We start from the raw sequence: 13,264 nt of genomic DNA on the forward strand, positions 1-13,264 counted from the left end.
ATTACACAAATAATACTTAATGCTTTTGTTTTAATATATCGCTGGTCAGTCTTTGGTTACTCACTTTGATTGTACCCATGTTAATGTAAATGAAGTTGATTTCCATTCATCGAATAGACCTAGAACTTATGGAATAAATACGGAATAAAAAAATTATATGGCATTATCCATGTCCGATTTCAACACCGAGAAAAAAAAAAGAGTACATATGATGAGTGATATACATCTGTATCTGCTCCAAACTCACCCATATAAATTGGATACATAATTTATGAGATATTATCATTTAAACATTAATGTTAATAAAAATTCGGTGCAGCCACTGGGCTTCTACCACCTAGCGCTAGCACTGTTTCTTTGTCTCACCAAAACGTGGGTGAGCACTTTTCAGGCCTCGATTTCTTGACCATGTTGGCTGTGCACTCTAGCTAGGCAATGCCAAAGGTTTGATGGCGCACTAAATTTTGGTAGAAAGCCAAATGATGGTCAAATCTCGCAAGCATGCCAAAATCTGATAAGATTTTTGTTGGTGATAAACCAAACACACCATTGATTTTCCTAGTAACTTGTCCATCTCAAGGCTAGAGTTTGATGACACGTCTATTTTTCGCTAAATAGGTTTTCCTCTCTTTTTTGACAACATACCATTATGCAATACCATCTATATATATGATTTAGTTTTTATTAGATGTATTTATGATTTTAGTTGTATAGTGCATATTTGTTGTGATAGGAAAAAAATCTTGAAGTGTTTTTTCTAAAGAAATTTAAAATAGGATTAAACGATTAAAGATCTACCTAATTTGGAAATTTTGGCTCTGTAGCGGTGAAAGATTACGACTAAAATGTATCTGAAATGCTCAGTTTAATTTTAGTATCACCAAATTGAGTCCTCCATTCAGCCTATTCCGGTATTCCTCCGTACATCCACTTGAAGGACTATGCCATCATCGTGCACCTTTTGCCTTCATTGCATCACCAAAAACCCTCTACTACTCTCCATTCCATCTAGCTCCTCTCTCTCACCCAATTCTTCTTCCTTCTTTGCTTAAGGACTCCTTCGTTGTTGCCCATGACACACTAAACATACTCAGATTGCGAAGATAATAGGGGATTGGAGCCTTACCCATCAACAATTCCATAAAATACGCTATTATTACCATCCAAATACTAGCATTACCTATAGGCAGCACAATACTCAGGATAGTGAGTAGGGGATGAAACTTGGAGATTCACCAACTTGTTCTATCATTGCCACCCAATATCATCATGCTGCTCACAAGTTGAGGAGAGAAGATGAGGATATGTGGTCCTGATCAAACATTGTAGGAAAGTGGTGGAATTTTATCAAGGGAGATGTCAGAGCTTGGGCCGTAGCTCTAATCGAGTTGGGTGGGGTGCAAATTTCACAAAAGGGCGTAGGGTGGGAAAACCCTAAATGGACGTATAACTTGGTGGTACTAAAATGACTGATGCATTTTAGTGATAATTCTGGAACTCATGATATTTTGATGCTACAAAATCAAAATTTCCAACTAATCCGCAACAAAAGAAATATCAACAAATCATGAAACATGTGTGTTTGTAAATATCTATATATCATTACATTGACATGTACATTCATGTATTAACTTAGATCAGCCTAGCAGTCCCTTGCTCCATTGTCGAGTCTCTTTGTGCACTTGTCATTTGAATTGCACCACCATTTCCCTCACCAGCAGGTGAATTGTCACCGACATTTGTTGCCGGCATTATTTTATGCCTCCTTGCATTTTGAGCCCAATTGGTGAGGCCTTCGGATATACTTTCATCAAACATGGCTTTCTTGAATGAACCTCCCATCTTCATCAGTTAGGAATATAAGAAATTAGCATCAAATTTAGAGTGGAAGTAGTTAGAGAACATGTATGACAGAGAAAAGAGAATATATTACCACTTCGATGTACCACTTTATAACCATGTTATTTTTTACTCAAGCAATATATTACTTAAAGTAACTAGTTCACTAAAAATAAAAATAAAGGACCAAAATGTGCCTAAATAATATAAGTTTAATTTGAACACAAACGAATTTAACCAGCTTACTTGAGAGATAATAGCATAAAGAGGTAGGGTGCTATAACCACATAGGAGTTGGCTGATGACACTGAAATGACATAAATAATATGAGTTCATGCTTCCTTAAAAGCTTAAAATATGTTTGTTAACATAGAAGAATTTATAGGATACCTTATCACAAGTCGAGTAATAACATATGCTGGTTTTCCCATAATGCAAGATTTGAATCCATATATTACCTGTAAGGGTTGATGAGTGACAAGGTGAGTTTACTTTTACATAAATTATGCAAAGTAAATACAGATTGTCTTAATATTAAGTCAAACAAAAGTAAATATTGCTTTATATGATGTTCTATTTGTTTGGATATTCGATTGCATCAATCATTTTCATGATAAATTCCAATGACATACTATTATATATATAAGAATAGTCCATCATGTGATTGTGATTCTATCCTAAAACAAATAGATGTTTGGTAGGGTGACAAGGACACAAGCTTATTGTTCTTACCAACAACCAAAAGAAAAATGCAATCTCAAATGCATTTTGGAACAGGATGATATGGATCAAGAGAAGGACTACTTTAGGCTGGTGGAACCAAAAGAATTCATCCGAAGGAGTTACAACTAGATCCCCTTCTATTGCCGTATGCTTCTGGGCAACCTCGAGAGCGAGCTCGGTAATAATATGCTCCATCTTACTTCCAACCACAAGTAGCAACTACAAGGAATAAAATACATAAAATAGGTTAGTATTCTACTGCTGAATGGAACTATATAGTAAACCCTAACTATAAAACAACTATTTTACTATAAATATTTGATGAGGATTTGATAATTAAGAATTAAGAATTTACTATAAATAAGGTATATCATGAGGATGGAGTAACATCATACACGTATATGTTACCTTGTATAGTTAGTGAACAAGTATCTCTACCTTAAATAAGTATTTGTATAATCAAGTTTACTAATCATCAACAATATTATTTATGTTTCTAGAATATTATTAAGTCCAACAAATAGAATTTTCAAATGTATCTTTACAACATATGTTGTTTACTTACAATGAACGGGACTACTGACATCCAAATGTAGACATACCATCCTACAACAATAAAATAAAAAAAAGTAATGTTAGTCTTTCATATGAGGAATAAATATTTTTAATAATGAAAGTAAAACTTTCGGTCTTTGAACCAACAAGACATACAAGATGCAGACAACCATTTTTAAAAAATATGCACTCAAATTCGCATCCAAAAGGACTTGAACTTGGGTAGTCTAGTCATACATCCACACTCTCAATCAACTAAGCTATCTTCGAGTCCTCTAAGGTGCGAATTTAAGTGCCTATTTTTTAAACAAAAGGCTATGTGTATCAGGAAGTTATACTTTTATTATCTAAAATATATGAGGCATAAATATTTTAATAAAAGTTAAAGAAAGTAGGAAAACACTACTGCACTAATGTTGTATCTTATTTATGCATACTATAGTACAATTTGAAGCAGTACTCATTCAACATAGAAATTATACCATGAACATTCAGTAGCAAGAGTATCATTAGCAAAACCCAAAGGTACCAGCTGCAACCAAAAAAACATGAATGTTAGTTGATCAATCATATATTATGTTGTAGTATTAATAGACCATGTGAAAGTTTGGATATTAACAAAGTAGCTTCGGGCATTTACCTTATGCCAACAACTTTCTTGAAATCAGCCTCTAGTGCTCTATTCATATAATTGTAAAAATTGAATTTTGGATGTCCCCTACAGTGTTTCTGCCAAAAACCGACCATCAAATGTAAATTTCTTCTATATAATATGGCATATTAGGAAACAGGTATGAGAGTGTATGTCTGCCTACCATGACGAAGCCAAGTCTCATGGTTGTGTAGTCCACCTCATTGACTGACCCGTAGAATTGTTTGAAGAAAGAACGCTGAAGTTAAAGATAAATTAGTAATAGTTTGTAGTCAATTGGTGTTAACAACATAAATTATGTGCTAACAAATTAAAATACAAGGAAAGTAAGATACCAGCCAGCCGAATATTTCCCATCGTTTTCCGTGACCTCTAAAGTGACTTTGGATAAATTTGAATTCTTGCACATGTTTGATCATTTGAGGACCTACAGATTTTGCCCCAACAAAACATTATAGGCATGCAGTTTATAGCTTAAGCAAAACTGTGGAGTTAACCTGCTAAACTGGGAAGTATGTGTATCATATTATACCACTATGATCGTTTTGTTGGATCTTCTCCTCCCATTGTTTCCAGTTTCTTGTCTAGATGGCAACGGACACAATCTTTAGAAGAAGAAAAATGAGACAAGCCATTCTCATTACAAAGGTTCACGATTTAATACCTGTGTGATTCCAAGAATAATTGTAATAGCACTGAGAACCACATGTGTGGCTGCTAAGGCGAAGATAAATATGTGTAACTGATGAATAGCGTCAACCGAAAGAATTGGAACTTTGCCCTGTAGAAAATGACAACGTATAAGAAGTACGAGAGAAGAAGATGAATGCATGACAGATAGATGAAGGCCACTAACGATAGACAAATGGCAATATATTCCGAAATAACATAGTAGGACAATTCAATACCATGAAAGTACTTTTTAATACAAATCCACCATTATCTTTTTGAATGTTCAAACTCAATATTAAAAACGTATCTATGATTCAGACTTAAATAGTTTGACTCCACCCAACTCAAAGCATCACTTTGTTTTTTAATGGAGAGACTAACAAACATAATCCACGATGTAAAACGCGGCCCGCCTATATAGAATTCCGCCCGGCAAATCAAACAAAGTACGTGCCTTTTTCAGGCAGTAGTCACTGGAAGCGCCTCCTCCTGCCAGGAGCCTCCTCGTGCTGCCCAGCACGCCGGTGAACACGGTGGCGCCGTAGTGCGCGGTCTTGGCGCCGGTGTGCGACGGCTGGCAGGGCAGCAGGTGCTGCATGGCGCTCTCCCGGACGCATATCTTCTGCGTGGCGCCCTGGAACACGTTGAGCAGCAGGGATATGAACCCCAGCAGCATCAATTCTTCGCCAACACGAGAAACCATTAGAATTGCACACTCTCTTAATTTAGGCAACGGTGCAAAATTATCTGGAGAGCAGATTAAGAGAAGCATGGTGTCCCAACCTTCTTTGACCTTGAGGAGGGCCTCGTACAGCGGCTTCCTGCGGCCTTTCGATAGCCTCTGTTCATGGAAGGACATGAATTAGTTACTTAGCACTGGTCAGTGCGTAAAACTCGATGAACCATAATATTTATCGCCATGGAAAGAAGGGATCGTCAGCGATAGCTGCCCGGACGCACCTTGCCAAGGCGGTGGAGCAAGCGCTCGAAGAGCAGGGAGATGAGGACGATGACGGAGCAGACAGACGCGACGATCCATGTGGGCGTGTGCTCGAGCGTTATCTCCTCACCGCCACCGGCTTTGGCTCCTCCTCCGGCCATGGCCAAAGGCCAACCAGCTGTTCAGGCTTTGCGCAGCAGATCCTTCAATTCCCCCTTTTCCTACACTCCCTCAAGAATGTAAAAAACGTGGTGTTATTCATATATATAGAAGGTGCAACCACGATGGCTGCAAGCTTGCCTCTTCTTATAATGGTCTTACACACTGACTCGATCGAACATTAGAGAGGGAGAGACATAGTCTCACAAAAAAACAAAAAGAATTAGTCTCACAAAAAAACAAAAAGAATAAGTATCTTGAGACCTTCCTTTATTTTACCGGGCATTTTTTAGAAGATAAGGTGCATTTGTGTTTTCCCCCTCTGACAAGACTGAAATTTTTGGTCAGTCAACACCATCTATCTATGCATGAGAGTTACTCTACTTTATCCTCCTTCCTTACCCTTTTCTCTAATTTGTATTATCTTGAATTGCGCCCACTGATTTTAGAATTGAACTCCCTAATCTGTAAGATTTTCTGTCCTTTTCTTCTTCGATGTCAGGACGCAGAAATTTCAAGAAGCCGATGAGCTGTGCTGTGCTATGCGATGAACCAGGTATGGCAGTAGAGAAAAGATATAGTGTAGGATCGTGAATAGCGACAGTTGAATAAGCGATTTATTAATTTTTTTTAATTAGATGGTCTTCTCCTTTGTTTCACTCAATGTACTGCAAAACTTAAGCAAAAGCAAAATCTTGAAAGAAGCAAGTTGAAATCAAGAAAGCAAATAAAATCATGGCTCTTATAGTTGTATATGAACTCTAGGTTCCATTAAAATTAATTTTATGAGTCATAGTCACAAAGATTATAACTTGAAAAAAAAAACACTTTGATCCAAAAAGATACACATTAGGGGAAGAAATTCTCTAAGTTGATGATTTAGAGGAAATGGAATTCAATACTCAATTGTGTATATTTGTACGTGAATTTTATTCCTCTAGTAACGAGAATAATGACTCCAATACGGTGGAAAATTTCAGCATAAATATAAAAACAAAAATCACAACTGGAAATTTTTTTTTGCAAACTTGCAAGGGAAACAATAGAGGAAAACTAGAAGAAGGTGAATACAAGTATGAGAAGAAAATTAAACTTCATTACTTCCAAAGGTTAGCCCTATTTTAGCCTAATTATAAAGATTTTTTCTTACAAAATTCTTACCTAATACATAGGCTAAACATTCATCTTCCTCTCATCTAAAATCCTAGCATAAGACTCTCATATGGATAGCTCAAAAGGTTCAAATGGCTGGTTCATCATTTTTTATAGTCATACCCCTCTATTTATAGGTCTAAGTTCATTGACCCCTAAGTTTTCTAGCTATTTTCTAAAATACTCCTATCTTTTAGTACACTCCTACATACTAACGATGTCATTTTGGTCTATTTTCTCCTCCATCCATTGGACGGCCATGGCGCCATCATGACTTAGCTTCGCCTCGACGGAAGCTTTGCGATGATACCGCGTGCACTCCACCCTTTCATGGTTTTGAGGCCAAACCGTGAAACTGTCTTACACGCTTTTCAAAGCGTAACTTACTGCTGCTTGCTTTGACCTCAAGCAAGCATCATGATGTCAACATGTATACTCCGTCTTGCGATCTTGACCGCCGACAAGTCTCTCCCGCTTCCGATCCCTTGTGCCACCTTATTACTTGCACTGATATTCCTTTTGCTTGACTTTGTCAACACGTCGTCTTCATCCTTCCTTCCAAGTTTTGCTTGACTTTCATGTGCACAGCTAGGACCATAATTGACTCCGTCTGGCCTCCTCGATCGTTCGGCACCAAGCACCTCGCTTGACCTCGGTCATCTTATGTTCAGCTGCCAAGTTGCATCTATTACCTATACAATATTAGATAAGGAAACACATATCTATAATTCTATTATAGATTAGTTCATAATAAAAAGTCCTTAGTTAAAGTACATCTCAGAGAAATCATGAACGTTGGATGATCCAGTACGCGTACCTCCTGAGCACCGGGCCATCTGACGCGTGCAACTTGTCAAACCGATAATTTTTGCAATCTCTCTGGTCAAAATGCTCCGGCGTGTTCTTCGCGCCATCAACGGAATATCCGGCACGTTCAACTTCTCCAGACCACAATTTTGCACTCTCTCTGCAAGAATTACTCCGGCGTTCACAATACCCATCGCCGAATCATCCGGTATGTACTTCAAATTTCATCTCAGAGTTGAAATGCTCTGGCGTGTGTCCCATCAGAGCACCGAAACATCCGGCCTATACAATTTTTCTAGACGCAGAGACAAACACGACAACTCTATTTTCCCTATAACTTTGGTTAGTCATGAACATCATTACAGTACATATACATGTCTATACAATTAAAAAATCATCAAACTAAAATAACATATTTATCAATCACTAATCACAAATAAATCAAGATATATTTTAATTTGATTTCTCATGTAGCTTAGCCTGAATAAAACACAAGTGAGTGGCTTGGGAGAACGGTCTTTCTTGCTTGTTCTTCGCAGAGGAACAGATCAATCATCCCTTGTGTGGACAGAGAAAAGCAGGGGTGTGAGGGAGTCGCAGCCGTTGATACTGGTCACTGTCCAGGTGCTTTTTTTTTTAAGAAACACTAAGATAACACGTAGATGCACATATAAACTCACACAATCTCATATGTATGTACTCATATAATATTTCTGAAAATTGTAGATGTAGAGTTTGAAGATCGTTGAAGACTCATAACGGACAAACTCGCTCTGCCCCTGACACGACATGAGAGTTGTTCAAAGCTTAAGTGAAGATTTTTTTTTTTTTTTTTTTTTTTTTTTTTTTTTTTTTTGCGAAGAGCTTAATCGACGAACTGTCCTCTCTATGCACGTATCTCCCAATTAGCTTCTTTTCCGTTAGCTTAATCAGTAATGAGATGCGCGGCTACATCAACCCAAAGAAAAACAAATGCTTGTTCCAGTTTGATCTGTCAGGTCAGCGAAACCAAAGCATGCCACACGGCCGTGCAGCAACTTGCAGGGACCGAGCAGGGCACCGCATCGCAGGTCGCAGCAGCTTACGCATCGTCGGAGACTCGGAGGAGTGATCAATCAAGTGGGAGCCCGCGAGAAGCTGTAGTACTGTGGCTGCCCTTTACTTTGGAAAGTTATTACAACGATCTGGTCATCAACCACCGGAGATGGCAGGAGGAGGAAGAAGATCGGTTCGCCGTGTACAGAGTCCGTCAGCGAGTCAAGGTACCTGGTGCGAGGCATCATTGTTGACCGGTTATTTTAAGGATCTGAAGACTGGACTGCTTCCGGAGGGAGAAACCAGCAGCAAGGGTCAATTTCAACACCAGTACGAGGAAAGCATTATTGGTGATGTGCTGCAAAGATGGGCAAGAACGCGTAGTTGGTGACTGGTGACCGGGGACTCGGTGGCGCGTGTGGCGCCGGCGTTGATAACTCCGCCCCGGCCTTCCAGGAAGATCATATGCTACAGCTAGTATAAGCGTACAGACTATAGGCAAGTGGACCCAGGTAGGAAATGATGGTCCAACAATTGAGCTCATCCGAAGGAGGACCGAGGAAAACGAGCGGAGCGGGTGTTGAACAGGAGCCTTACTAATTTTTGGATAATCTTTTCTAATTTTCACCTAACGCTCTTCTTTTCTAACCGTCAAGATCACACATGTCACAACGGATATGTTGATCCTATGAACAGGTTAGAAACCATTCAAAACCACCGAAGATCATCAAGGAATTCAGCGAAAACAAACGGGAAAAGAACCGAAGCAAAACGGTAAAAATAACGCGAGCTCACCGCTCCAGGTCGGTGAGACCGTTTCAGTTCGGTCTGACAGTTTAGTTTGGTCTCTCCAATCTAAAGTACAATCTCACCGTTCTCAACACAGAGAGCATCTTCTAGAAATTGCAAAATTCGGTCACACCGATCTCGATTTCGGTCTCTCCGATCTATGGTTCTGTGGAAGATTAATTTCCGATGATATGTTTGTAATTGATTGGATACCTTCAAGATTAGGAATTGAACACGAAACGAAACATATGACGTAAATAGGTTCGGATCTCCGATTAGAGTAATACGCTAGGTCATAGATGGATGGTGATATATATGTATTCTTTCGAGTACAAGTAATATATCTATACCTATTACAAGGAACATATCGGATCTAAGCTAAATTAAGGATGATGTCGCTGAGTATCTCATGTGGTCTTGGTGCTTGCGTCGAGTTCCAGACGCATGAGTATCCTCTCTATTATTCCCTGTTGTTCTCTTTTGTCCTCTGTTGTATATAGAGTTGATATGCCATCTCATATTCAGCCGTAGTCAATAGGGAGTCCTTTATCTTATCTACTAAGATAAAACAGATGAATCCGACTTGGATACTAGTCGATCTCAAGTTGGACAACCAATCGAGATCTTCCTAGTATACGTTTTTTAGATTTTCAGGTGTACCATGTACCGTAGGTTCGGTTCTATAATATCCAGAGTTGTTAAACATACGCACGACATACCCTATCCATATACGGTGTACTCTTTATGCCTATATACCCCACAGTTAGATATTCGATAGCAGCCCTCTAACTCTACTCGAGGAAAGGTTTCAATAAGTGTCACTCGAGTACTGCCAAGTCTAAGTCTGGTCGAGCAAGATGGATCAGGCTTGCAGTAAAAAGAATCGAGCATAAACTGATCATGTTCGGTGTATCGAGTGGAAACGCAATTGAGTCAAACGTCCTAAGAGGGGGAGCGGTGAATTAGGAAATTTAAAAACTAATGGCTCTAAAAATTTTATAAGATAAACCTATATCAATTTCTATCTAAATATGCTATAGATTTATCTAGTTTGTCTACTCTACCGTTCAAAAGGTTTGCAACCTACTCTAGGAAGGTAAATTGCAACCTAATCCCAATTGCATGTATGTAAATAAGGTAGAGAGAGTAAACTCGTTACAAAGAAATTTTATCCCGTTGTATCAGTGGCACACAAGCCACCCATAGTCTACGTTAGAGCTCCATAAAGGATATGAACTTGAGCTTGATCATTTGTGTTAGAGGATGAAGGAATAGCTTGAATAGAGATAGAAGGATCACCTTCTTGTTCATCTTCCTCTTTTGACTTGATGTCATCTATAGACATGTTTTTTATAGCATTTCTCAAGCCTTCATTACCTACATCATCCAAATTTTCTTACTCTTCTTGAGAGCCATTAGTCTCATCAAACTCAACATCGTGTGTCTCTTCAACCAAACCGGAATTTTAATTATAGACACGATAAGCTTTACTATTAGAAAAATAACCAAGCAAGAAGTCTTCATCACATTTACTTTGAAATTTAGATAAGCGAGTACTTTTCTTTAGAATATAACATTTGCATCCAAATACCCGAAAGTATGATATGTTGGGCTTTCTTCCAATAAGCAATTCGTATGGAGTCTTTTTCAATAACCGATGATAATATAACCGATTTGAAGAATGACAAGCGATATTGATAGCTTCGGCCCAAAAGTTATCTGAGACATTATATTCCGAAAGCATAGACCTTGCCATATCAATAAGAGTACGGTTCTTCCTTTCAACAACTCCATTTTGCTCCGGAGTGTATTTAGCCGAGAATTCATGTTTGATACCCTTATCATCATAAAAATCCTCGACTTTAGTATTCTTGAATTCGGAGCCATTATCACTTCTCACTTTCTTGATTTTGAACTCAAACTCATTCTCGGCCCTTTTTGCAAAACTTTTGAACATGTTAAATACAGTAGATTTATCATGCAAAAAGAATACCCAAGTATATCTAGAGAAATCATCAACAATAACAAGACAATAGCTATTACCTCCAATAATTATATATGTAGTTGGTCCAAATAGATCCATATGTAATAATTCCAATGGTCTTGAAGTTGACATTGAGCTTTTATAAGGATGAGAATTCCCCACTTGCTTTCCAGCTTGACAAGCGCTATATAACTTGTTCTTCTCAAATTTTACATCCTTTAAGCCAACTACAAGATCATGCTTCAACAACCGGTTTAGTTGATTCATACCAACATAACCGAGCCTTCTATGCCAAAGCCATCCTTTAGATGTCTTAGTAAACAAACATGTGCTAAGGCTTGCATCATTAGAAGATAAATCAACTAGATAGAGATTGCCATATCTAAAACCTTTGAAAATAATACTATTATCCTTCATGCTAGATATGATCACATTATTTAGAGAAAAAGTGCATGTAAGATCAAGATCACATAATTGAGCTACGGATAACAAATTGAAATTCAAGGATTCAACTAGCAAAATATTAGAGATAGATAAATCATTTGAGATAGCAATTTTACCTAACCCTTTTACCTTTCCTTTGTTATTGTCTCCAAATGTGATCTTGTCATATTCTGATCCATCATTGCTCATAGAAGAGAACATCCTTTGATTTCCGGTCATATGTTGAGTGCACCCACTATCTAGCACCCAATGTTTTCCACCGAACTTGTAATTCACCTATAAAATAAAGGTAAGTTCTTTTAGGTTGTTTGGGTCCTTGGATGTTAGTAATCAAGGCTTTAAGTACCCAAATGGTATTCTTTTTAGTACCAATTATAGGAGTGCCAACAAACCTGGCTTTAACACTACCATTAGAGCATCTCCTAAGAACATAGCATGAATCAAAAGAGGCATAAGAATTATTCTTAACATTTTTACATTCCTTCTCAACATATCCGATTTTCTTGCACCTCATGCAATAGCCGTTACCTTTCACAAACATAGTTTTGTGATGCACAAAAGCTTTCTTACCCTTCTTGGGAACATACCCAGGGCCTTCTTTGTTGATGGAGAACATTTGACTATCCAAAACTTGTCTAATTTTGGACTCTCCAACATAGCATCTTGCAAGATCATGGGTTAATTTCTTAACTTTTTCTTTCAACATGATATTCTCATTGATAATCAAAGAATTATTGCAAGGTATAGCATTAGGCATAGCAAGAATATTATCATGCATGGTAGATGAACTCATACTAGACAAAGTAGATACATCATCAAGAATATTGCAAGATATGCTCATATCTACTTTTGTTTTGTTGGTTTCATGAGCAACGAGAGAGTCATGAGCTTCCTTAAGCAACTCATGAGTTTCCTTTAGACCCTCATGAGCCGTCTTTAGCTCCTCATTGGATTCTTGAAGAGAAGTATACCTTTTCTTCAATTCCTTAAACTTAGCTCTTTCTTTGCTCATGAAATCATCAAAACCATTTATAAGCTCTACAAGATCATCATATGAATATTCATCTTCATCATTCAATACCTTTGAGTCACCTTTTGCCATAAGACAATGTGGAGTAGAGAAGAGTGAAGGCACTTCTTTGATAGCGACACCGACAAGGCCCTTTTGAGATGGCTTCTCATCTTCGGAGTCGGAGCTTGAGCTTGCATCCGAATCCCACTCAACATAGAAAGCTTGGCCATCCTTCTTCTTCTTATAGTATTTCTTGAATACTTTCTTGCCATCACCTTCCTTCTTCTTCTTGAAAGATTTTTCTTCCTTGTTCTTGCAATTTGTAGCAATATGACATTTCTTGTCACACTCAAAACATCTTCTTTCTTCAAAAGGGTTTCCTTTGGAAGATTGCCCTCTCTTGTTGAATCCACCTTGATACTTTTTCTTCTTCATGAATCTCTTAAATCTTCTCACAAAGAGAGTCATTTCTTCATCACTTTCATCACAAGCATCACTCTC

General features: G+C 38.0%; 1 protein-coding gene across 1 annotated transcript; it reads right to left on the reverse strand.

Moving 5' to 3' along the window:
• Positions 1-1,451: 1,451 nt before the first annotated feature.
• Positions 1,452-5,664, reverse strand: LOC133917550 (MLO-like protein 1). Its single transcript, XM_062361430.1, has 14 exons — positions 5,402-5,664; positions 5,225-5,282; positions 4,896-5,122; positions 4,434-4,550; positions 4,302-4,353; positions 4,105-4,196; positions 3,933-4,007; positions 3,758-3,846; positions 3,600-3,649; positions 3,128-3,168; positions 2,572-2,781; positions 2,230-2,297; positions 2,086-2,146; positions 1,452-1,842 (listed from the first exon to the last, which is right to left on the reverse strand). Exons 1-14 carry the CDS (start codon positions 5,540-5,542, stop codon positions 1,633-1,635), a joined length of 1,491 nt encoding a protein of 496 aa, XP_062217414.1. The 5' UTR covers positions 5,543-5,664; the 3' UTR covers positions 1,452-1,632.
• Positions 5,665-13,264: the final 7,600 nt, after the last annotated feature.

Source organism: Phragmites australis, chromosome 5 (assembly GCF_958298935.1).
Source record: "Phragmites australis chromosome 5, lpPhrAust1.1, whole genome shotgun sequence".
Classification (NCBI taxonomy): domain Eukaryota; kingdom Viridiplantae; phylum Streptophyta; class Magnoliopsida; order Poales; family Poaceae; genus Phragmites; species Phragmites australis.